The sequence below is a fragment of the Cetorhinus maximus genome, chromosome 9 (genome assembly GCF_964194155.1).
Source record: "Cetorhinus maximus chromosome 9, sCetMax3.hap1.1, whole genome shotgun sequence".
NCBI classification, from domain to species: domain Eukaryota; kingdom Metazoa; phylum Chordata; class Chondrichthyes; order Lamniformes; family Cetorhinidae; genus Cetorhinus; species Cetorhinus maximus.
In genome coordinates, this window is record NC_135887.1 from 98695870 (window position 1) to 98722527 (window position 26658).

Below are 26658 nucleotides of genomic sequence, written 5' to 3' on the forward strand. Positions count from 1 at the left end.
AGCTGACGGGTTAGCTAGCTTTTCTCAGTCAATAGATCCAGGACTCTGATATCTATTACTCTGCTATTGTGTACTCAAGTGGAGTTTTATTAACCGATATCTCTCGAAATGTAAACACGTTGCATAATTGGGTGTTACTTACAATATTATTATTGGGTTCCTGTAGAGATCGATAGCTTTTGAAAAGTTATTTGAGTTTCCAGCGATTGGAAAGATCGCAGGACAAGATTTCAAGTTTTAAGAGTTTTATTGTAACAAACAAACAAAAAGTAATATTGCCTAAACATCAAGCAGTAGGAAGCTTATACTCAAAACTACAGAAAAGATTCCCCATTTAACTTTTAAGATGACCAATATTACAATGCCCTGTGGGGAGGTGGTGGCATAGTGGTATTGTCACTGGACTGGTAATCCAGAGATCCAGGGTAATGCTCTGGGGACCCGTGTTCTAATCCCACCATGGCAAATGGTGTAATTGGAGATCAAAAAAAAATCTGGAATTAAAAGTCTGATGATGACCATGAAACCATTGTTGATTACCATAAAAACCCATCTGGTTCACTAATGTCCTTTAGGGAAGGAAACCTGCTTTACCTGGTCTAGCCTCCATGTGACTCCAGACCCACAGCAACGTGGTTGACTCTTAAATGCCCTCTGAACAAGGGCAATTAGGGGTAGGCAATGATATGTAACTTGCGCTTTTGCAAATTCACTTTTATCCAAGTTCATCGCCAAATTAGCTTCTTGTAATCGACAAAACAATTATTCCAGATGTTGTATGTGCTCCTCCCATGTTTGACTAAAAACTATCAAGTCATCAATGTAAACAGCACAATTGCTCAGTCCTGCAATTACTTTGTCAGTCTTTGAAATGTTGCTGGTGCATTTTTCTTACCAAATGGCATGACTTTAAACTGATGTAGTCCATCTGGTGTCACAAAAGCTGCTATCTCCTTTGCTCTCTCCAATAACAGTACTTGCCAATATCCTCTTAGCAAGTCAATCTTTGTGATAAATTTTGATTGCCCCACTTTCTCAATGCAATTTTCCAACTGTGGTCTAGGATATGAATCCACTTTTGTCACTGCATTCACCTTTTGATAGTCCACATAGAGTCTTTGTGTTCCATCCAGTTTTGGTACCAGCACAATAGGCGAACTTCAATTACTGCAACTAGACTCAATGATATGATTTTGAAGCACAAATTCAATTTCTTTCTGTACTTGTGATAACTTTGCCAGATTTAATCTATAAGGATGTTGCCTTATCGAAGATTAAACTTTTCTACACACACACATCATGTATAGTTAAATTTGTTCTCCCCAGCTTATTCCTGCAAATAGCTTTGTGTGACTGTAATAGCTTTTCCAAATCACTTTGACACTTGTCTGGAAGGTAACTCAATATTATATTTGAATTTTCAAGTACCCCTCATTATCCAATTTGATTAGAGGAAAAGCAATTTCAGAATCCTTCAATCCTACCTCTTTCCTCTTACCTCTACCCCTTTGACATGAAATTTGAATCCTGATTGCATTCCTTTTGGTAAACCATACCTTGTAAAAATTTAGTCAACTCTTCCACAATTCTCTTTGTTGTAATATTTCTCAAAGGTATCGCTTCAGGAAACCTTGTAGACACATCCACTATTGTGAGTAAGTACTGATTTTCACTTTTAGTCTTAGGGAGGGGTCCTACACAATCAATCATGACCCTAGTAAAAAGTTCTTAAAATGCTGGTGGAATTGGAATTAAAGGTGCTGGCTTAATCACTGTTTGTGGTTTCCCTATCACCTGACATGTGTGTCTACACCTTCAAGCAATCCAGGCCGATAAAAATGGTTTTGTATTTTCACCTGTGTCTTTTTAATTCCTAAATGTCCCCCCCCATTGGAATTTCATGAGCAATCCTGAGAATCTCATTTATCTATCCAAGTGGTATTACAATTTGTTGCACCTCCCTCCAGCTTTCATTTGCTGAAACATGATACAGCTGCCATTTTCTCATTAAAAAATACCCTTAAGGTAATAACATTCTGGAATACATTCTGCCTCTGTTTCTAAGTTAGCTGTCTGATATAACTGTCTTACTTGCGTATCCTTTTTCTGTACCTCCACTGACTACCTTGAGTTAAGCACCTCAGCTGCATCGTCCTCCAGTCTTTATCCCTGAACAATTTAATCAAACACACTGTCAGCTAATTGGACTTCCACACCTCTTTGCCTTTGAACTTCCTGTTCTTTTTGGTTCAACCTGTGAGCCTGTGATCTTATTGTCACACAATCTGGAAACAATCCAGGATGCGCTATCTGTAACACTCATGTTGAAAATACTTCTGCAGGCTGCTCAAGTGCCGTAGGCATCACCCACATCTGTGACCCAGCTATATCATTACCTAAAATAAATTGAACCCCTGAACTGGGCAATTTTTCCACTACTCCAACAATCACCTCACCTGTTTTCTACTTACTCTTTAAATTTACCTTCCACAGTGGGATAGGCTTAACGTCTCCATGAACCCTCCTTATTATTGCCTGTTCCTGCAATACTCCCTCTGAACAACAAATATCACTATCCCTCAACATTAAGGATTGATTAGCCGTTGTGTCTCTTAAAATTTTAATATCTTTACCTGCTCCACCCTGGACATAAGGAAGATTTTCCCTTCACATACAAAATCTTTAAACATTTCTGCAGCCTGCTCCTCAGAACTCCCTTGGGTAAATTATGAACACGTTCCCATTTCTTTACCTATCAGTGATTCTCCCTGTTTTACCTGTACACAAGCTGCAGGTTTTTCCTGTGCCTGAACCTCAGAACCCACAGTACTTTTACTTCCAGAAGTTTTCTACACTCCAATAATCCCAACAAATTTTCCCTGTAATTTCCAACACACTGACTTTTGTGTGTTCTACTTTGTTAGAATGAAAACACCTCAATTTTCGAGCGTCACCACTATCCTTAGCACCTTCCTTTTTACTCTGAGAAAAATCTTCCTGTGAATTTCCACCTTCTCCTAATCTTCCCTGACTACCCACCTTCCTTTCAACTCCCCACCTTCTATCCTTCTCTCATTTGAAAGGGTGACGATAAAAAGGTTTATCTCTATGAACTAACTCATAACCATAAGCTAACTCTGCTGCCTGTCTTAGCATTTTAACCCTCTGTTCCGCCACATGACTTCTAACTACCGAAGGAATTGAATCCTTAAATTCTTCCAAAAGAACTGCATATGTCATCTCTATATTTAATGCCTGTATCCACTGGTCAAAATTACTTTGTTTTACTCTCTCAAACTCAATATAAGTTTGCCCACGCTGTTTTCTCATATTCCTAAATTTCTGCCTGTGCCTCAGGAACCAACTCAGATGCACTCAAAATAGCCTTTTTTACCACATCATACTTCACCATTCTTCTGACAGTGAAGCATAAACCTTATCTGCTCTACCCACCAACCTGGATTGTAACAACAATGCCCAGTTTTCCTGAGGCCATTTAATCTGTTTAGCTATCTTCTCAAAAGAAGTAAAGAATGCTTCAACATCTCTTTCTTCAAACTTTGGAAGAGCTTGTTACAAATTTAAACATCTCCCCACTAGATTTTAGGCTAAAGGTTTTCTCATCATCAGAACTTTATTCAGCATCTGATGCCTCCTTTTTAAAATTCAGCTTTTTAAGCTGGTACACTCTGTCTCTTTCCTTCACTCCCTCTTCCATTGCTAACTTTTCCCTCTGGAAATCAAGCTTTTGCATTTCCATTTCTTTTTGAAATAATGTCTCTTTTCCCATTTCTTTTTCTGCTGCCTCTAAATCCAGTTTTTTCATTTCCAATTCTTTTTCCCTTTTGTTTGCCTCCAATTCAAGTTTTCTCAGTTCCTTTGCTTGTTCAAATTCAAGCCTCTTCATTTCTAACTGAAACCTCACTACCTCCAGTTATGACTCACTAGTGTCAGGTATCACTTCTAACTTTAAATGCTGTGCTATCACTTCAACTATGTCTGCTTTCTTTGCCCCTAGAGGTAACCTCCACTGCAACTTATCCGCCAACTCTGTTAACTTACCTTTAGATACTTTTTTGTAATCCAATCAGAGTTATATCTTCCACTTCCAAAAATGTTTTAGACATGGATACAGCCATTTTTGCAGTCTCACCACTTTAAAAATACCTCACACCAATTCCTGAATTCAAAATGCTTCTCGTATTCGTAACCTTAAGATTCACCAACTCCAAACCAGCAAGGAATTTCAAATATACCCCGCAAAGAGCCCCCAGTTTTGTTATGGGATAGTGGATGGTAAATGCTGAGCTGCTGAAATCCCAGAGGGAAACTTGAAACAGCTGCTGCAACTGTTTTTGCAATTTGTATTTTTATTTTGAGATGCGTGCCTTGAATTCAGTAGTAACAAGACCACCGAGTCTTATAGGCTTGTACAAAACCAAATTAAACATTTATTAATAGAAGAAAAGATTTTAAGCACATACGTAGGTTTATAGATTACTACTATGATAACTCCTAGCTCCCCTAATTAATCTGACTCCCATTTAGGCCTCTGTTAAGGCAACAGTAAAAACAAAAATAGATTTTAACAGACCCAGGCAAAGCACACACAATACCCTAGACAGGGATGTCCACAGTGAGTTCTCTTAGCTTCGGTTCCTATAGGCAGCAGCTTGGTACAAAGAGGCTGGAGGCTTTTCATACTTGTTGGATCTTAGAATTCCTTCTTCCTTATGCATAACCTCATCTCCTTTATGCATGTTTCTCCCTTTTTAATGTAAATCCCATTGTTTCAATATTTCTTAGCAACTTTACTTTTTTCATAATATAAACCTCTCATAGTACTCACATTATCTGTAATCTTTGGGAAAAATAAATACTGTTTGACTTAGCCTCTGTTGGTTACGTGTAATACCTTGCCATCTCTTTGAAATTCACTACTCGGGTTTATCTAAAAATGCAAATGTTCTTCACACCTCACATTCTAAAACTTCAGCTGTGGTTACATATTTAGCATTTCAAACCTAGCTTCTCTTATGATACATCAAAGCACCCAGACCAGCTGTCTGTAATTCAATTAAAACCCTCACACACACAACCTCACCCAGAAACTAATCCAAACCCCACTATTAACCTACCTTTACAATAAATCATAATATTATGAAAATTATTATATTTTCATGACATCTCTCTCGATCTCTTTTTATAAAATAATCCTATATCAGACCATTTCAGATTTTTCTATGGACTGTTTAGTACAGAGCTGAAAGGAACAAGGTGAACTTCTACAAATGGTGTTTATTTGTAGGCTGTATTTTATCTTATAAAGAAAATTGTATCAAATTATGAGAGAGGCTTCACTTATTTTCACTAAAATTTGAATTAAATCTTTAGTTTTTAAAATTACGCATGAAAGGAATTGTTATGTAATATTTTCCAAATGTCCTTTTATAGTTCAAAATCTAATCCATTTAATTTGATAATTTAACAAGAGATTTTTATCCCAATGTTTAAGACTTTCAAAGAAATGCTATCAATCAGTTATGTGTATTAAGTTGTGCATTGTTTTACAAATGTATTGATGTATCTCGGTCACTTGCACGTCATTTTATTCAATAACAAAATTTTATGAAGTGCTATAGTTGAATCTCGATAAACCTATCATCTGTTTTGCCAATCAAGAATCTTCGAACAAGATTCCTACAAAACATAGATTAAAAATACCCGTTTTGAAAATTTCTGTCCAACAGTTCATTTGTTCTGATTATTCGTTTAGCCAGTTGGTCTAGCTGGAAATAAAAAAACATTTACAAGTACGTGTAACAGAGAAGTGATTGGTTTTCTAAATTTGTATTGCTGATTAAATTTAGCAGCAATTTTCCTTTTATATACAGGCCTTTGCAGACCAACAGCTGAGAGCATTTTTTTTTAGCTTTTAAGTTGACCAAATCACTTTTATTGCATACAATGTTCATTAATCTATTGTTTTCCCTATGCTGAAGAATCAAAGGAAAAAGTTGACTAAATAGCTTGACTGTTGCAATATTTTAGATCTGCAAAATTTGGCTTCTCATCGCTGTATTTTTGGCACTATGAGTGCTGTTTTGGCTCCAAAATGGCATCCATGGGGTGTGAGCTGTGTCAGATGCCATTTTGGTAAGGGCATTTGGGCTTGCACATGGATTGATTTACAGAAGTACGCAGATTAGGCAGAATGTGATATCAATCAGTGTGCAACACTGATTTAATGCCAGCTGTGCCATTCTGGAGCACAATGCTCCAGCTATTGTCATCTCTTAAGCAGACCCTATGAAGTCTCATGGCATCAGGTCAAGCTTGGGAAAGGAAACCTCCTGCTGGGTACCACATACCACTCCCCCTCCCCCTCCCCCTCAGCTGATGAATCAGTACCCCTCCATGTTGAACACCACTTGAAGGAAGCACTGAGGGTGCCAACGACGCAGAATGTACTCTGGGTGGGGGGCTTCAATGTCCATCACCAAGAGTGGCTCCGTAGTGCCAATATTGACCAAGCTGGCCAAGTCCTAAAGGACATAGCTGCTAGACTGGTCTGTGGCATGCGGTGAGGGAACCAAGAAGAGGGAAAAACATACTTGACCTCATCCTCACCAGCCTGCCTGCCAAAGATGCATCTGTCTACAACAGTATTGGTAGGAGTGACCACCACACAGTTCTTGTGGAGACGAAGGCTTGTCTTCACATTGTGGATACTCTCCACATTGTGGATACTGTCCATTGTGTTGTGTGGCACTACCTCCATGCTAAATGGGATGGACTTTGAATAGATGTAACAACTCAAGACTGGGCATCCATGAGGTGCTGTGGGGCATCAGCAGCAGCAGAATTGTACTCAACCACAACCTGTAACCTCATGAACTGGCATATCCCCCACTCTGCCATTACCACTAAGCCAGAGGATCAACCTTTGTTCAATAAGGAGTGCGAGAAGGCATGCCAGGAGCAGCACCAGTCATACCTAAAAATGAGGTGTCAACCTGGTGAAGCTCCAGACAGGACTACTTGCTTGTCAAACAGCATAAACAGAAAGTGAAAGGCGGAGCTAAGCGATTCCACAACCAATGGATCAGATCTAAGCTCTGCAGTCCTGTACATCGAATTGCGAATGGTGGTGGACAATTAAACAACTCACTGGAGGAGGAGGCCCCACAAATATCCCCTCCTCATTGATTGGTGAGCCCAACACATCAGTTCAAAAGATAGGGTTGAAGCATTTGCAACAATCTGCAGCCAGAAGTGCCAAGTGGATGATCCATCTTGACGTCCACTGGAGGCCCCCAACATCACAGATGACAGTCTTCAGCTAATTTGATTCACTCCATGTGATATCAAGAAATGACTGAAGGCACTGGATACTGCAAAGGCTATGGGCCCTGACAATATCCCGGCAATTGTACTGAAAACTTGTGCTCCAGAGCTTGCTGCACCCCTATCCAAGCTGTTCCAGTACAGCTGCAACACTGGCGTCTACCCGGCAATCTGGAAAATTGACTAGGCATGTCCTGTACACAAAAAGCGGGACAGTTCCAACCTGGCCAATTGCCACCCCATCAGTCTACTCTCCATCATCAGTAAAGTGATGGAAAGGGTCATCAACAGCACTATCAAACTGCACTTGCTTAGCAATAACCTGCTCAGTGACACTCAGTTTGGGTTCCACCAGGGCCACTCAGCCGCTGGCCTCACTCCAGCCTTGGTTCAAACATGGACAAGAGAGCTGAACTCCCAAGGTGAGGTGGGAGTGACTGTCCTTGCCACCCAGGCCACATTTGACAGAGTGTGGCATCAAGGAGCCCTAGCAAAACTCAAGCCATTGGGAATCAGGGGAAGGCTCTCTGCTGTTTGGAGTCATACCTAGAACAAAGGAAGCTGGTTGTGGTTGTTGGAGGTCAATCATCTCAGTTCCAGGACATCACTGCAGGAGTTCCTCAGGATAGTGTCCCAGGCCCAACCATCTTCAGCTGCTTCATCAATGACCTTCCTCTCACCATAAGGTCAGAAGTGGGGATGTTCACTGATGATTTCATTATGTTCATCACCATTTGCGACTCTTCAGATAGTGAAACAGTCCATGTCTGAATGAAGCAAGACCTAGACAATATCCAGGCTTGGGCTGACAAGTGGCAAATAACATTTGCGCCACACAAGTGCCACGCAATGACCATCTCCAACGAGAGAATCTAACTGTCGCCCCTCGACGTTCAATGGCATTGCCATCGCTGAATCCCCTACTATCAACATCCTGGGGGTTAGCATTGACCAGGAACTGAACTGGGCTAGCCATATCAATACTGTGGCGACAAGAGCAGGTCAGAGGCTAGGAACCCTGTGGCGAGCCACTTGCCTCCTGACTCCCCAAAGCCTGTCGACCATCTACAAGGCACAAGTCAGGAGTGTGATGAAATACTCTCTACTGGATATGTGCAGCTCCAACAACATCAAGAAGCTTGACACCAGGACAAAGCTGCTCGCAGCAGTCTGAGCTTTCATGGCAGCAAGCTGAGTTTCCACTGCAGCAACCACATCTTGGGTGAAGTTTGCTTTTGCTGACTGGTAAGTTGAGACATTGGCTATCATGTGTTGCATCATGGCTGGACCTGCAAGTACGCTAATTGAGTTGGCTAACATTTCCACACTGTAAAGATGGGCTTTGCGCTCAGCACCAAATGCTCTGCAATATTGATGCTGGACTCCTCCCTGCTCCTTGACATCTCAGTGCATCCCCGATCCTAACCACTTGCTGCGTGAAAAAGATTTTCCTCATCACTGTTTGGTCTTCTGTCAGTCACTTTAATCGGTGACCTCTGGTTCTCAACTCTTCCACCGATGGGAATAGTTTGTCTCTCCTCTCTGGATGCTTAATGATTTTGAACACATCAAATATCCCCAAGGAGAACAAACCTAGCTTCTCTAATCTGTCCACATAACTGAGGTCCCTCATCCCTGGAAACAATCTTGTAAATCTTTTCTGATCCTCTCTAAAGGGCTCACATCTTTCCTTAAAGTGCATTGCCCAGAATTGGGCACAATACTCCAGTTGAGACTGCACCCTTGACTTCTAAAGGTTCATCATAACATCTTTGCTTTTGCACTCTATACTCCATTTTACAAAGCCCATGATCCCATAATGCCTTTTAACCCCTTTCTTAACCTGCCCTGCCACTTCCAATGATTTGTATACATGTACCTGACAGGTAAATCCCATTTCTCCTCCTGTATATGACCAAGGCATCCATTGCCCAGTCAGAGAACCTTGGAACAAAAACAAAAAACTACTGCGGATGCTGGAAATCCAAAACAAAAACAGAATTACCTGGAAAAACTCAGCAGGTCTTGCAGCATCGGCGGAGAAGAAAAGAGTTGACGTTTCGAGTGCTCATGACCCTTCAGTCTCTCTGTTGTGCCATAACTCACTCTTCTTCCCTGTGCAGACTGTGTTTCACAACCAGCTCCAACACCTGTTCTAGCCAGGATGTGCCTCTTTTGTAAGTGGTGCAGGTTGACTTTAAGTTATGTTAGCCTCGCGTGAACTTGGTCCCCTGCTGAAGCAGGCAGTTACAACATCATATTTAATGCTTGCTGCATTCAGTACTCATGCAAATTATCAAGCAACACAAATTTGGCATGCTGCCTGCATCGGGTGCGGATTGATTGCACATCATGATCCTCGCACCCGTTTTTCATGGGCTATTGAATTTTTTCCCCTTGATTTTCAGTGCAACTGTTGAATGTTTGAGTTTCATACAGTCCTCCAGATAAGTTCATCTAATGTTGCATTTATATCACTGAACTGTTACTTGAAATACTCCCATAATAATCTTGGCCCCTGGTGTTTTGGAAACTGTCTTGTTTATATTGGGAAGGTTGCACACTATTGGCAGCAAATTAGGAAGTTTGAAAATCATGAATCTCAACTTTCAACTGCAACTGCTGCAAGTTCTCTGCTTCTTGTTCAAACCATTTGTGTAAAAATTGCATTACTGGCCTGAGGAATGAGAGGAACAGAAATACCTTTTTGTTTAAAAATAAAAGAGAGAATGCTGGAAATGCTCAGCATCGTCAGGTAGCATCTGCGGAGAGAGAAACATGGTTAATATATAGGTTGATGACTTTCAAAATTTGAAAGAGCCTTTTCTAGTTCTGAAGAAAGATCGTTGACCTGAAACGTTAATTCTGATTCTTTCTCCACAAATGGTACCTGACCTACTGAGTATTTTGATATTTTTCTGTTTCTATTTCAGATTTCCAGCACCTGCAGTGTTTTGCATTTGTATTACAGATGTAAAATATGCAATTTAATCCACATACTGGTATTTTTCACTCTCTTAAAACATTATTAAACAAACATATAATGTTTTACATATTGGCTTATGAAACTTTTCAAATGATCTTTGGATGTTTTGGAAGAACAAAGTTGTGGCCTAACTGTTCTCATTTTTTTTTTAACTTTAGTTTTGTCAACCTGGTGGCTGGCAACTATCCACTGAAAGAAAGCAGCCGACGTATTTTGTGGTGGTTTTGACAGACATTGACTCAGATCGCCACTACTGTGCATGTCTAACTTTTTATGAAGCGGAAATTAATTTACAAGTAAGTACATTCAGAGAATTTCTTATTTACTTTATTTTACTTCACAGTGGGCTCTAGACAGCTGAAGGTACAGCCACCAGTACTGGTATGGAAAGGGAGGGGGTGCATGAGAGGAAAGTCTGAGGACTGGAGAGCTCCGAGGGCGGGTGTAGAGCTGGGAGGATTGCAGAGATAGGAAGGGGCAAGGCCCCAAAGGGATTTTAACATCAGGATAAGAATTTTAAATTTGAGGCATTGAGGTGCTGGGAGCAAATTTAACTCAGAAGCAGGATTTGGTGCAGGATAGGAAAGAGGCAGCAGAATTTCAAGTGAATTGAAGTTTGCGAATGGGAGGCTGGCCAGGAAGTGATTGAAACAATTGAGCCTGACCAGAGGGGACAAACGTGCAAATGAGTTTCAATGGTATATGGTCTGAAGTAGGGGTGGAAATTATATAATGGAGGTGGAAGACAATGGGTGGAGACAATATGCAGTTGGAAGCTGATTCTGGGTTCAAATGGGACAGACGGGTGTCTTACTACAGTTGTAAATGATTTTGTTCAACCAGAATCGCTAGCCAGGATACAGCTATAGGGGTTATAAAAGTGGTAGTTAGTTTCACGTGACATGCAAGACTCTTTTTTCTTGGGAACTCATTAATCTCTCTCATCTTTGCATCTTTTTAAATGAGTGTCTGAAATTTGGTATGATTAGAATTGAATGATCATCTTTTCTGCCGCCTTCTAATTCCCTGCTGTCTTATCTGGTTGCCTCTGCCAGGTCCTTCTCTTGAATAATTGCTTTAAAAATCCTGAATGAGCCATCTATTATACACACCTAACAGGTTATCTCAGTCTTTCAAAATATTCAACTCTTGAGCGCTGCTCCCTGAGTCTGTTGCTGAAATCTTCAATCATTCTCAGCTTTTGGAAGTCCTTTATCAGCAGTTTCCATTTCTTCACTGCCGTACTCACATGCTACATGGGAGTTGGGTAGATGAATGTCAGTGGTTATACAAATGAGCTGACTCTATGGTGAAGTCAGTGTTGAAGGAAATCCTTACCTCTGGGGTAAAACACTGGCACAAAAAGATCTGTTGAATTATAAGGCCTTTTATTGCATAATATGTTGTCGGCACTGGCGCATTTTGATGTATTTTTGTATTTCCTTTCAAAATTTAGACAAGTGAATTGTTCAGTGGACTGGCAATCTATAAGCTATTGTAACGTGGATCATTCTGATTTGAAGGTTTTTACTGTAGCAATAGAGCGCTTAGATCATAGTACACTTTAGACATTTGCCTTTTTAAGCATAATTCCATGAACAGAATTTTCATATACTAAAATATTTATGGTGGCAATGCAAATAGCCCTGTAAACCTCTTTGACTCACTACTAGCTGCCAGGTTGTCTTGGACAAATAAAATGTATTTATACTGAATTTGATAAGTAATGTCCTCATTGTCTTTTATAAAATAACCATTCCTGCTACGAGGGGAATGATGCACTTCAAGTCGAAAATATTGCAGTACAATTCCAAGAGGCTTGCTTTGCCACCACGGTTGTTACCTTTACATACAATTAGTTGCCAACCGTCATAGATTTTTAATTAGTCATGTTAATAAAGCCCCAAGAACCTTACTATAGTTCATTTGTGCATGAAGCATTTTTGGCAGCTGACTTAATACTTAATTGAAATGCATCAAAACAAGTTCAAGATAAAGCTAGGTTAAATTATCATTCCTGAATATTTCTTCAGATGGTGTTTGTAAACACTATATGTTAGCAAAGGCCTTTGTTTGCAAATCTAAATCTGAGGTTAAGGCCTTTAGTTTGTTACCTCCATACTAAATTTATAAAAGGCAATTTGGATTATAATATCACAGTGTTTTTATCAGCAGACTGATTTTCCTCTTGCACAGTTATCCCTGAAGTTTGACATCCTGGTAACCTTTATAGATAGCTCCCATTTCCTTCTCTTTCTGGACAATCAGTCTTGTAGACATCAGTTGCTAAACATATAAAGTTCAAGGTTCTTCTGGTCAGACACCACAATTATGAATTTATTAAGATAAAGTACATACATTGAATTCCATTCTAATGACCAAATAATATGGCAAGCTCTATTGTTTTCCTTATATTGCATGAAAAAACAGAACATTTTGCATAAACAACAGTCGTAAAGATTACAGCATGAAGGAATGTTGTCAGAAATGTGACTTAGTAAAAAATTAATATACAAATTGTTTAACCAGTACAAGTAAACTTGGAAATAAAGTGCCTTCTTGACCTTTTAGTTATAGCCATCATTACATGATGTGGAGCCAGTGAGATGGAACACATGTCGTATGTTACCCATACTGGCAGTTGGAGCTTAAACTTCTAAACTCAGAACAGACTTCAAATGGAGCGCCATTTATTTACAAATTGCATAATACTGGTTGTTTAACAAACACAATGTTTTTTTCCATTAGACTACTTAACTGGAAATATTAAATAAGACATCTCCAGTCTACATTTTATTATGAGTATTTTGAAAACTCAATATTCATGAATCATTGAATAGCTACAGCACAGAAGGAGGCCTTTCAGCCTACCATGTCCATGCTGGATCTCTGCAAGAGAAACTCAGTTTGTCACACTCCCCTGCCATTTCCCTGTAGCCCTGTAAATGTTTCCTCTTCAGGTAATTATCCAATTCTCTTTTTGAAAGCCACGGTTAAATCTGCCTCCACCATGCTGTCAGGTGGTGCAGTCCAGATCCTAATCACTAGTTGCATAAAAAGGTTTTCCCTCATGTCACATTGATGGTTCTTTTGCCATTCATCTTAAATAGAGTTGAGAACCAATCACCAATGGGAACAGTTTCTGCTATCTACACTCCAGATCCCTCATGATTTTGAACACTTTTATTAAATTTCCTCTCAACTTTCTCTTTTCTAAGTATCCTCCGCTTCTCCAATTTATACTCATAACTGAAGCCCTTTGCCCCGGAACTATTCTTGTCAATCTTGCATGCATCCTCTCTATTGTCTTCAAATCCTTGCTACAACGTGGTGCCCAGAATTGGACACAATACTCTAGTTGAGGTTGAACCAGTGTTTTATATAGGTTCACCACAGCCTCCTTGCTTTTGTACACCATGCCTCTATTTGTAAAACTCAAGATCCTATATATCATGTTAACCACTTCCTCAACCTGCCCTGCCACCTTCAATGATTTGTGCACATATATCCTCAGCTCCTTCTGCTCTTGCAACCCCTTTAGAATTGTGTCCTTTATTTTATATTGTCTCACTTCATTCTTCCTACCAAAATGTATCATTTCATACTTCTTAAATTTCATGCCACATGCTCACCCATTCCACCACCCTGTCTATGTCCTCTTGAAGTCTATCACTATCCTCGCCACAGTTCACAATGTTTCCAAGCTTTGTGTCATCTGCAAATTTTGAAATTGTACCTTGTACACATAAGAAAGGCAGTAGTCCTAACGCAAACCCCTGAGCAATCTCATTATGTACCATCTTTCAATCTGAAGGCCAGCCAACTGTTCACCATTGCTTTGTTTCCTGTCACTCAGCCAACTTCATATCCATGTTGCCACTATCCCTTTTATTTAAGTGGCTTCAACTTTGTTGGCATGCCTTTTAAATGAAAGTCTATAGTACTCTTATCAACCCTCCCTGTTAACTCATTGAAAATCTCAAATTAGTGTCCTTAATAAATACATGCTGGCTTTCCTTAATTAATTCACATTTGTCCAAGTGGTTGTTAATTTTGTCCAGAATTACTGTTTCTAAAAGCTTTCCCATCATCAAGATTATACTGTCTGGCTTGTAGCTGCTGGGCTTATACTCATATCCATTTTTGAACGAAGATGCAATATTTCCAATTCTCCAGTCCTTTGGCACAACCCCTGTGTCTCAGGCAGATTGCAAGATTATGACCAGCGCCTCTGCAATATCCATCCTTTCTTTCCTAAGTATCCTTGGATGCATCTCATCTGATCCCTGGTGACTTACCAATTTTAACAGGGCATGGATAGGTTAGCGGAATCGGCAGATGGAATTTAATATGTAGAAGTGTGAAGTGATGCATTTTAGCGGAGGAATAGGAACAGGCAATATAGACTTAATGACACAGTTCTAAATGGTGTGCAGGGGCAGAAGGACCTGAGGTTTATGTGCAGATATCTTTAAAGGTGGCAGGACATATTGAGAGAGTAACTAGCAAAGCATGTGATTTCTTGAAAGCTTCATTGAATAGAGTTATTGAGTACAAAAGCAGGGACGTTATGCTGAAACTTTATAAAACTCTGGTTAAGCCTTAATTGGAATATTGTGTCCAGTTCTGATCAACATAGTATTTGAGGGTCCTTGAGAGGGTGCAAAGGAGATTTACCAGAATAGTTCCGGAGATGAGGGATTTTAGCTTTTAGGTTAAGTTGGAGTAGCTGCGGTTGTTTCCTTGAAGCAAAGGAGATTGAAGGGAGATTTGATAAAGGTGTACAAGCTTATGACAGGTATGGTAAGGTAAATAAAGAAAAGTTGTTCCCATTTGCTGATGGTACAAGGACTAGGGGGCCACAGGTTTTGGACAAGAGGTGGAAGAAAGATGTAAGGAAGAACTTTTTTATGCAGCAAGTGGTAATGACCTGGAACTCGCTGCCCACGAGGGTGGTGGAAGCTGAGACGATGAATGATTTGAAAAGGAAATTGGATGGGCACTTGAGGAAAGAAAAACTCTGCAGGGCTATGTGGATACGGTGGGGGAAGGGGACTGATTGGATTACTTTATAGAGAACCGACATGGACACAAATGTACTGAATGGCTTCTTTCTGTGCCATAATGACTTTATGACCCATCACAACTCTGGTTGTTTGATTTTATGATGTGCAAATTGACTACAAAACAACAGTGACTAAATATATTGCAAAATAATTCATTTGCTGTGCAGTGCTTTGGGTTTTTTTTTTCTTTTCTCTCACTTTGTTCCCTTTTTTTTCTTCCCCCTTTCTCCTCACTCTGGTTTTCTTTCTGTGTTGTTCTTTTTCGCTGATTCTGTCCCACTCCCTTCTCCCCCTTTCTTTCTCACTCCACACACACTCTCCACCCAAATCTTTTTTGGAATTTTTTGCTTCTATCTACCCTGTTCTTTGATGCTATCTTTGGTGCACCCCCACATTGAGCAGTTCTAAAAATAGAAAAAATCCTATCTTAATTGGCCCGTGACACCAAATTGTCCAGTTTTTTGCCATCTCCTGTTCACTATTGTAAAGCTAGTTTTAAATCCACATTGCTCATGCAGTAATTCCACAAATATTAATAATTTTCAAAAAATGTAATTGCATTTATATTGCACTTTATCACAAATTCACTTGTGAATTTTTTAATCAATATTCTTTGTTGAGTAAATTACTATCACCTTCTCAAGGGCAGTTAGCGATGGCAACAAGTGCTGGCCTTGCCAGCAATGCTCAGATGCCATGAACAAACAAAGGAAAACTGGATAACTTTAATTTGCTAGCTAGCTTCTTAAAGGACATAAGTATATATTTGAATCATGTCTCCTTCATTCACCTTTATATAGGCCTTTAAATCTTTCAATTACTTGAGCTTAGTTATCTTTCACTGAATTATGTTTAACTTTTTGCTGCTGTTATTGCTTTCTGCTCATCTCTATCTTTAATAATGGCTTAGAACTACAGAGGTTTACAGCATAGAGCCAACCATTTGGCCCATCGTGTCTCTGACTGCTTGATCAATTCAGAATTAATCCTACACCTCTACTATCTGCATGGCCCTGCCCATCCTTTCCTTCAAAGGTTATCCATGTTTCCTTTGAAACATAAAATAGTCTACTATTCTTTGCCACAAAGTAACCCATGCCCCTAATATATCTACTTAAAGAAATTTCCCCTAATCTGTCTGTTCACGTCTAATGATGAGTATTTGTAGGATAGATTTTCCATCGGGATGTGGTGAGAGGAAAACCCGACAGGTGTTGTTTTCAGGGTGCGTGATATATAATTTTACTTGACCAAGAGGTGCTGAAAAACAGTCAATGTTGAGTGTCTGGTGGATTAGTTTGTGTTATTTCAAGAAGTATTAAAGCCACAATGTTTTTAAATATTATAAAGTGGAATTCATTGAAGTATTGTTAAACGTATGATGATATGTGGAATAATGTGACTTCACCCTATGTTTGTCCCAGCAAAAGCCAATCATAAGTCATACGTTTCTGAAGAAGTCATATTCCACTTGAAACATTAATTCTGTTTCTCTCTCCACAGATGCTGCCAGTCCTGTTAAGTATTTCCAGCACTTCCTATTTTTATTTCATAAGTCATGATTTTATTCAAAATAATATGATGGACCAGCAGATGGCAGCATATTTGTCATTATTTCTCTATTCTTTCAATATTTGTAAGTTTTATCGTGTATCTTAGGAACAACCTCAAAACATGGATGAATAATATATCCTCAAACTATCAGTAGTTCAAACATCAATTTTCAGTCGCAAAACCAGTGCATATGGGAATGGAATGTTAGAAAAATTTAATATTCTTTGCCATGTTAGTATCCCCTGCTATATTAATTCTATTTGACTGCTTGAAGTGTTCCTCCAATGTGCATTTTTTGGGTATTTTTGTTTTTGGTCCTGTATGGAGAGTTTCAGAACTACTTAGTTTCTATCTTGACAACAAAGGAGCTTGCCTTTTTGTTTATAGAATATTTTTCAACAGTGGATACAGTAACAAGTTTCTGATTTGGTCAAATAATTGCAACCCTGACTTTGAAGGTAACGTAAAACAAGAAATAAATGTTACTCTATACAAAAGAAGAGTTGAGAGAGAAATGGGAGGTGAGAAAAAAAATTATAGAATGACCATATGAAGCAAAGAATGAATAATATGGTGAGAAAGTACTTGCTCTTTTGAGAATTCCACTTGTGGCACAATCACTTTTTAGAAGAAGTTCCTAATGTTATTGGGTTTAATTGGGTTTGAAAAGTTTTGCAATCAGAAAGAGAAATCATATTTTCTAATTGAGACAGGACACATTTTCATTATTTAAAGGATCATTCACCTCAAATGAGCCAAATCTGTCATTACTGGGCTTGTAGACCAGAAAATGACAGTTCAAATCCCACTGCGGCAGTTTGAGACTGAATTCAGTTAAAACCTGGAAACATAAAGCAAGTGTCAGTGACCATGAAGCTGTCAGAATATCATAAAAACCCAACATGTTTGATTAATGCCCTTTTGGTAAAGAAACCTATTTCCCCTTAGCCGATCTGGCCTACATGTGACTCCAGTCCCACACAAATATAGTTGCCTTTTAACCACTCGAAAACATAGCAAGCCATTCAGTTGTACCAAACACTACATGAATCATGCAGTCTGCAGCAGTTCAGGAAGAAGGCCTAACATAATCTTCTCATGTCAACTAGGGATGAGCAATACATATTGGCCTTGCCAGTGCCACCCACCTTGGAGAATTGGAGCCCAGAACCACAGGCTGTACAGCCCTACCTGTGTCACTATTGCTGTCAACTTTTATGCTTCTGATCCATTCCAGACTGCAGCAGGTGACATAAGCAATTTAAGCAAGTTTCCATCAGCTGTACTCTTTACTACTAACTACAGCATTTTATTAACTTCTTCCCATGGAGACTGCCAAACAAGTGGAAGGACTGTGGCACTTGCCTGAAATACTAGATTTCCTTAGATGCTGGGATCACAGACTGGACCCATGCAACACTACATACTTTCTATGAACAACCAGCAATATACAACAATAGACAAGACTTCCATTTCTTGCATGTGCAACTTGTGTGATCAAAGGCAGAGGATTATGCTCGTCTGTGTGCTATTTCCTGGTGGTAGTCATGATGCTTTCACTCTGCTTGTCCCTTCCACCCAGGCCATTGGCTATCAGGCTAGCTACTTGATGGAGGGGAGGCGGAGATTGCTGGGGGTGGGTGGGGGGGTGGTGGTTGGTGAGCGGGAAAGGAAGTGGGGAAGGGATATATCCTTGTTAACTGGCTCCTGACTTTTGTGAGGAACTCAAACAGTGCTGAGGTGCATTACAGTTGGAGCCAGGCCTTGACAAGAGCTCAGATGGAGCAGACAGTCGAGATTTTAAAACAAAGGTTCTGTTGTCTGGACATCCTTCAGTAAAGTCTCAAGCGAGTCTCAAGATGTGTTGTCATATGTTGCATACAATGCAGAATTACCATGTAAAGGGACAAGCCTTGGAGCTGACAAGAAGAAGAACTGGAGAAGGAACAGGAAGATGATCAGGAAACAGAGGATCCAGATGGAATAATGAAGTGCAACAGTGCTGTTAGTTGCTAGAGCTCTTAGGCAGCAAATTGATGAGAGGTTCACTTGAAGAATCCCTCCATCTCTCAATGCACCAAACAGTCCCTCCTACCATTTGAATACCTAAAAACAATACATATTCATGGTTGTTGCACTTGCATTACGAGGAAATTAAGACCATCAACAATCCAAAAGATAAATTTACAACAACAACATGCCTCTTCACTTTTCTTTTGAGAATTGCAGAAGAGCGATGGGAAGTTTGGGAGAGAACAGTTCCAAGTGTTGGTTCTAAAGCTGATGCAGGGCTAAGCAGAGAGTAATGAGAGGGATGCATTAAGTTTCTTATATTACCCCATGTCAGATTATGAAGCTTTGTGTTGTGGTCAAACTCTGGTTCTTGCATTGACCAATTCTGGTGTCAGTAAACTTGCCTTGGAGACCTTCTTGCCAATTTTAATCAAATGTGATACAACCATCAATATGTCTTTTCTCCCTCACACATGCACCTTTTCTTGGTCTGGCCACCTTAATATAGTACTGATGGATGCTTATTTTTGGTGATACCATCTTTTGGATGGGAAGTTAAGCTGACACCTACCTGCCTGTTCAGTTGGACATTTAAAAAATATGGAGCAGCGAGTTCTCCTGATATCATTTTCTTTTATCAACACCCAGATCAATCAGCATTTCAGTGCAATTTCTGGTATCTTGACTTACCTCAATCATTTACATGGCAATAATTAATGTACTTCAAAATGTATTAGCGTAAAGTACTTTGAACATTTCTGAGGGAGGTTTTAAGGTGAAATGTAAATGTAGATCAGTGTTTATTAATTAATTGATCAACTATAATCAAAAGAAAAATATTCAAATTTATGTAAGTGCATCAGGATAGACAAAATTGTGTTAACAACATACTATTGTGGCAAGCCAACATGATTTATCTTGTTTCACAGCTTTAGTATTTTGATAAAACATGAAGAAAGTTTGATTTTTTTGATTTTAAATTTGAATTTATAGTTTTCGAATGTGGAGAAATGCAAATTGGTACTTTTTAGATTTCTTGTGTATTTTTCATTTATTTCAATCTCTTCAATATGCTTTAGGGAACTAAACATGAAGATACAGAAGGTGAAGAGGAGGATACAGGGTTAATCCAACCTGCACAGGTCTTTGCTCCTAAAAGTTTGGTGCTTGTGTCCCAACTGGATTACCCAGAAATATTCAAGGTAAACTTAGTTCTATTGTTATCCTGCCACATTTTCAAAATAGATAATTTTTTATAAGTCTGTATATTTCATTATTCTTTAATTCATTCACTTATTGAATCCATGGAGACTGACGAAACCTGCATTTCATGAGTCATAGTCATAAGTGTTTAATAAAGATGTGAGGTGAATAAAGTAGAAATCTAACATTACTTTTTTTGTATTCTGTTCATGATGTACTTGTAATAAAAGCAATGTATTAAAAACAGATGCCACTTTAATTCTTTCTGTTTTTACAAGGATGAAGTTTTTTGCTACCTAATTGATATACCAATGGTACTCAGAATATACTTGGCATGTTTTGCAATCAATGTGGCATGTTAGGACCTGTTGGAGGTCAGACTTCAAGTATCTGGGAGCAATTTATGATAAACTATTCTAAGTGGTAGTGGATGACAGGTGGCTATCAGTTTCTTAGGGAAAGGAGCTGATTTGCACTGAACTGCAACCTTATTTTATCTTTTTAGAACATTAGGTGCACGTTTCTAAAAAAAACAGCTTTGGGGACATCTGATATGAAGTGGATTGAACATTTACCTCAAACCCAGCTTCATTTAAAGTGTGGTTATATTGTGTTATAGTAGAGGTTTTTAACTGTATTTCATATAACAAATGGAGAACAGCTGAAGAAGAATTGTATTAGCAGATCTAATTCATCATGATGTACCTTTTATGTGAATTGCTCTTACAGTTGCTGCGTGAGCCATGACAATCACTCCCAATTGCAGTCCACTATTTGCATAGACAGTGTATTTCACATAAAAGCAAAATTCTGCGGATGTTGGAAACTTGAAATATAAACAGAAACTACTGGAAATATAAACAGAAACTACTGGAAATATAAACAGAAACTACTGGAAATATAAACAGAAACTACTGGAAATATGAAGTAGGTTGGGCAGCAGTTGTGAAGAAAGAAACAGTTAATGTTTTAGGTTGATGACCTTTGGTCACAATTGGAAATGGAGGTGTGCCAAATTTTAAGCAAGTATAGAGGGATAGTTAAGAAAACAGAATCTCACCTCTCAATTAGGCATTTTACAGCCTCCCGAACACAATATGGAATTCACTAATTTCAGCTAATAATCTCTGCTTCCATTTTTTTAGTCAGCAGGTGTTGGTGATTATTCTATTATGCCCATTGACCTCCTCTAGACCCATATTTTGTTTTTTTACTTGTCCCATCACCACCTCTGTTGTCATTTAATCTCTCCTGTCTTCTACCCTGTCACAGACCTTCCCTTTTGTTCTTTAAATCCACTTTTTTCTTGCCTCTGTATTTGCTTAAAACCTGTTACATCAATAAGTTCCAACTCTGGCAAAAGGCCGTACCTGAAATGTTAACTCTGTTTCTCACTCCACAGATGGTGCCTTACCTGCTGAACATTTCCAACACTTTCTAGTCTTATTCTATGTTTCACATGCTTTGGATACTGCATTATTTACAATTTTTTCAAGTGCCATTACCCGGTCTAACAGTTTCAAAGCGAACAAAAGGACTTTGATATAGCACTTCTCACAACTACCTGATGCCTCAAAGTGCTTTACAACCAATGAAGCCCCTTTGAAGTGTAGTCAGTGTTGTAATGTAGGAAATGTGACAGCCAATTTGCAAAAGCAAATGCCTACAAATTGCAAGAGGATAATGAGTAAATAATTTTTTTTGGTGATGTTGATTGAGGGATAAATATTGGCTAGGACACCAGGGCCCCTCTGCTCTTTAAAGTAGTGCCATTGGATCTTTTGCATTCACCCGAGCAAGCAGGTGAAGCCTCAGTTTCACATCTCATCCAAAAGACAGCACCTATGACATTGCAGAACTTCCTCAGTACTCCATTGAAGTGTCAGCCTTGATTTTTGTGCTGAAGCCTTGGACTGAGACTTGAATCCAGAAGCTTGTGACTCAGGCGAGAGTGTTACCACGGCATGGCTGACAAACAGCAGACTAAGTTTCTCAGGATCCAGAAATGGTGCTTTTTATGTATTGCTAATAAAATACATTTTTTGTCGAAGCTTTTCGTCTTTCACTCGTCAGGACAATTTGCAAAAAAATACCAATGTCAGGGGAAACAACATATTTATACTGTATCAGAACAGAATGCTGATTGGTTGCAAGTGGACACTGGTAGAGGTGTTGCCATGGAAAATGCACCCCCTCACACATTCTGCCTCTCTTGCTCTCCCTCCCTCTCTCGCTCTCTCCCTCTCTCTCTGTCCCCTCACTCATGTGCGTGCACCTGTGCCGCCTCCCCTCGGTCGCCCGTGCACTCCCTCCCCATCGTGAGCAGCTTTTACAGCATTTTTCAAACATAAGTCAGTTGAATGTCTAGCAAACTTTGCGGGCCGAGCCTAGAGGCTTTGGGGGCCACAATGCAGCCTGCGGGCCATGTGTTGGCCAAGCCTGGTGTACATGAATTCTAGGGGCCCATGCACGACAAAATAAGTAAGCCATTAATTATGCCACTCCAAATTGTTTTGGGACTTCTCTGCCATTATCCTCACTGAAAACAGTTGCAAGCTAGTTGAGATAACTTCATCCCTTTAAAACCAGTGATGATGATTTTCCTATATCAAACCAGTTTTTGTGCTGTTGTCACTTGGACTTTAAATTTGCCATGTAACTCTGCCTTGACTTTTTAAGTTTCTTACTAATGAATGTTAGTTTATTGATGCAAGTTAAGAATTAGTTATTAGCAATTAGACCCATTGAAACTGAAGCTGTTATGTTCTGTTGCCACCAAAAGCTACATCCTAGGCCAGATTTTATCCAACTTACTTGAATAATATGCAACCTTGGTGCTTGGTGTAATTTATGACCCTCAACTTAGCTTCAAGCTCCACATCCTAGCCACCACCAAGAGTGCCTGTTTCCATGTCAGCAACATAGTCGGTCTTTCTTCCACTCTGCCTTCTCCTGAAGTCTCGACAAATTTTTTGTTTCTCCCCATCCTCCAGTGCATTGAATTCATAATTCTTGCCTACATTTCCTAGAATCTCCAAGGTGTCTTCTCTCACTATCTTCTATCATTCCTATGTGACGGTTTCTACCTTTTGCTTTTTGGGCCCTGCTGTCCTTTCCATTGCTTCCCTCTGCTGTCTTGGTCCCAGAGTCTGAAATACTCAGGTGCCAACTTGGCTCAGTGGTAATTCTTGTTTTTGAATCAAAAAGGCAATGGTTCAAGTCTACTTAATCTGATGATTAATGTCAACAAATTGGCCAGTAAGTTCAAAGGATACGAGATGGCTTCACTTTAACACGAGGAAAAAGAATGTTTTGACTTTGCTTTTGGCGATACCCAGTGCATAATGTATGCTGATACTTAAGTGCATTGTGGGAATGCTTCATTGTCATGGGTGCTGACTTTCAGATGACATATCAAACCAAACCCCAATCTTCATGTGGCTCTCCCAGTATATTGGCTAACATTTATGCTTTGACCAAACTCGAACAAACAAGATTAACCAGTTATTAAACTTGTTTATGAGATCTTGCTGTGCTCTGATTGACTCCCACATTTTTCTGTGCAATGACAATGATTATACTTGAAAAGTATATAATTGGTTCTGGAACATTTGGGACAAGTTCTTTCTTTCTGCATTCCTCTACTCAGCTACCACTCTCCATTCCAGGGAAGTGTTCCTCAGAGCTCACCTCTGATCATGTCTTAAATAATTTCTCTACATTTGCTTAGTGCCCAATTTTACCTTTATGAAGCATTTTAGGTCATTTGTAACGTTAAAGGCACTGTAGAAATGCAAATTGTTCTAGTAAATATTAAATCAAAATGATTTAGGAAGTACTGCAACAATGTGTATCTGAAAGGTCCTAACTGAGCCGTATTGCAGAATGCTCATGTCACCTGATACGCATCATAAACTTTATACGGAGGCTACTGCTGTTTGGAGAATTTAGAGAATGTCAGACTGTGCTTCTGGCCAGCACTATGCCTTATCTAGGGAGTCCTTAATCATATCGCCAAAAGCAAGTCAAAACATTCTTTTTTCTCATGTTAAAGTGAAGCCATCTCATGTCCTTTGAACTTACTAGCAAACTTGTTGACCTTAATCATAAGGTGACAAAATAAAAGACCATAAAGAATTGCCAGTGTGGATTTAAATAGGTAATTCCAAACCCTTTAAAGAAAAATCATTGGATGATAATGACAAAACACTGACATAAATCTCATTCAATTTCCAAAAGGCATTCACAGGTTTCACACATTCTTTTTTCTATCTGTGTCTATAATGAACATAATGAACATGGTCAACAACTCAATTTTCTGGGTCCTTGTGCTTGTATCATCTCTTGTTCTGGCTTTTAATTGATTATTGTTTCGTAATTTGTTCAGTAATCTCATTGGCCCTTATTGTCCAATAATATCCCACCTTTAGCCCAGCTACATTAATAACAACAACAGCAATAAAATGTTGTATTTATATAGTATCTTTAATGTAGAAAAATGCTCAAAGCATTTGCCAAAACCATAAGAGATACTGGGAAGAGTGTCCCAAAGTTTCGCCAAAGTGATGGATTTTAAGGAGAATCTTAAAGGTGGATCAGGAGATGGAGGGATTTAGGCTAGGAATTTCGGTGAAGGGGACTACAGATTTGTGAAAGCATGATCAGCAGTGGTGAAATGGGGATGTGCAGGTGTCAAAAAATTGAAATACAGATCCTTATCCATTCACATGAAAAATAGAAGCAGTACAAATCACAAATCTGCTCCAAAACTGGCTCACTCTATAACCTGATTACTCTCAAATTCCCTTTCACTTCTCCAATTGACATCCTCCAGAGGATGCGACAATGGCAGATTGACGAACATCTGCTGTTCAAGAACAAAAACAAGGGAAAATCAAGACTAAAACCGAAGCCTGCAAAGAAAAAGGAAAAAAAATGTGGGCAAAAGTTAACGATTTGAAATTATTGAATTCGATGTCAAGTCCAGAAGACTTTAAGAATGCTAAATTGAAGGATAAGGTGCGGTTACTTGAACTTATGTTGAGCTTAATTGGACCATTGCATGAGGCCAAGGACAGAGAGGTCAGCCTGAAAGCAAAGAGGCGAATCAAATTGACTAGTTCCTCAGTGTTTATGCAGTCTCAAATTGGGTTTCCCAGTGTAGAGCAGACTGCATTGTGAGTAGCGAATGAAGTCTGCTAAGTTGAAAGGAATACATATAATTTGCTGTTTCACTTAAGGACTTGGAGGGAGAAGAAGAAAAAGACAGGTGTTGCATCTTTGCGCTTGCATGGAAAGTAGCCATGGTAAGGAGAGGGTTGTTGGGGATGTGTCAAAAGTGGATCATGTGTTGAGGAGAAAATGGTACCTTTGGAATCCTGAAAGTGAGAGTGGAAGATGTGTTTGGTGGTGGCATTACGCTGGAGGTGGCAGAAATGCCTGAGGATGATCTTTTGAATGCAGAGGCTAGCGGGGAGGAAGATAAGGACAGTGTGAACCCCAATATGGTTTTGGGAGGGAGGGGGAGAGGTGAGTGCAGGAAATGGGATGGACATAGCCGAGGGTCCTGTCAACCACGGTGGGGGGAGACCTTGGTTGAGGAAAAAGGAAGGCATGTCAGAAGTGTCGGTATGAAAGGTTGCATCATGAGAATAGATGCGACAGAGACGGAGAAACTAGGAGAGTGGAATGGAGTCCTTGCAGAAAGGATGTGAGGAAGTGCAGTCAAGGATAGTGACGGAGAAGTCAAGAAAGGGAAGAGCCAGAGATGGACCATGTGAAGGTGAGGGAAGGGTGGAAATTGGAAGCAAAATTGATTTTCGAATTCAGTATGGGAGCAGGAAATGACACTGATGTAGCCATCAACACCAGAGAAAGAGGTGAGGGAGGGTGCTCTGAATAGGATCCCACAAAAAGGCAGACATTGTTAGTACCCATAGTGGCACCATAGCAAAACCTTTTATCTGGAGGAAGTGAATGGAGTTAAAGGCGTTGTTGTTCAATTTGCGAACAAGTTCAGCCAGACCAAAGAGTATTGGGGTGGATGGAGACTGGTTCCCAATCCGGATGAAAGGTCATTGACCTGAAATGTTAACTCTGTTTCTCTCTCTACAGAGGCTGCCCGATCTGCTGAGTATTTACAACATTTTCAGTTTTTATTTTATATTGGTTGTAATTTACACATCTAACTCAACACTCAGGAGTCCTATAGAAAGCAGTTCCAGCACAACTGCGATCTGCTCCATCTTTGGATTTATTTTCTCACTCTCATCTCAGCTATTGCTCATTCTCTTATCTCTCTACCATCTGTACATTTGCTTCACTGCTAGCTGTTTTTTCTGTTATTTAAGGTTTATTTCAAAAACATGCACCAGCTGCTGAATATAAAGCCAAATTTAATTTTGCAAAGTAAATATTTGAAAAGTGAGAGAAAGAAATCTTGAAAGAATAATAGCATGGAGGGCAAAAAAGGCCAGAAAGCCAATAGAG

General features: G+C 39.5%; 1 protein-coding gene across 1 annotated transcript in view; it reads left to right on the forward strand.

Moving 5' to 3' along the window:
* Positions 1-26658, forward strand: part of sbf2 (SET binding factor 2) — a 669356-nt gene that overhangs the window by 250200 nt on the left and 392498 nt on the right. Inside the window, exons 3-4 of the mRNA XM_078549182.1 lie at positions 10492-10629; positions 20046-20168. Coding sequence (XP_078405308.1) covers positions 10492-10629; positions 20046-20168 — 261 coding nt within the window. The remainder of the gene's footprint in view (positions 1-10491; positions 10630-20045; positions 20169-26658) is intronic.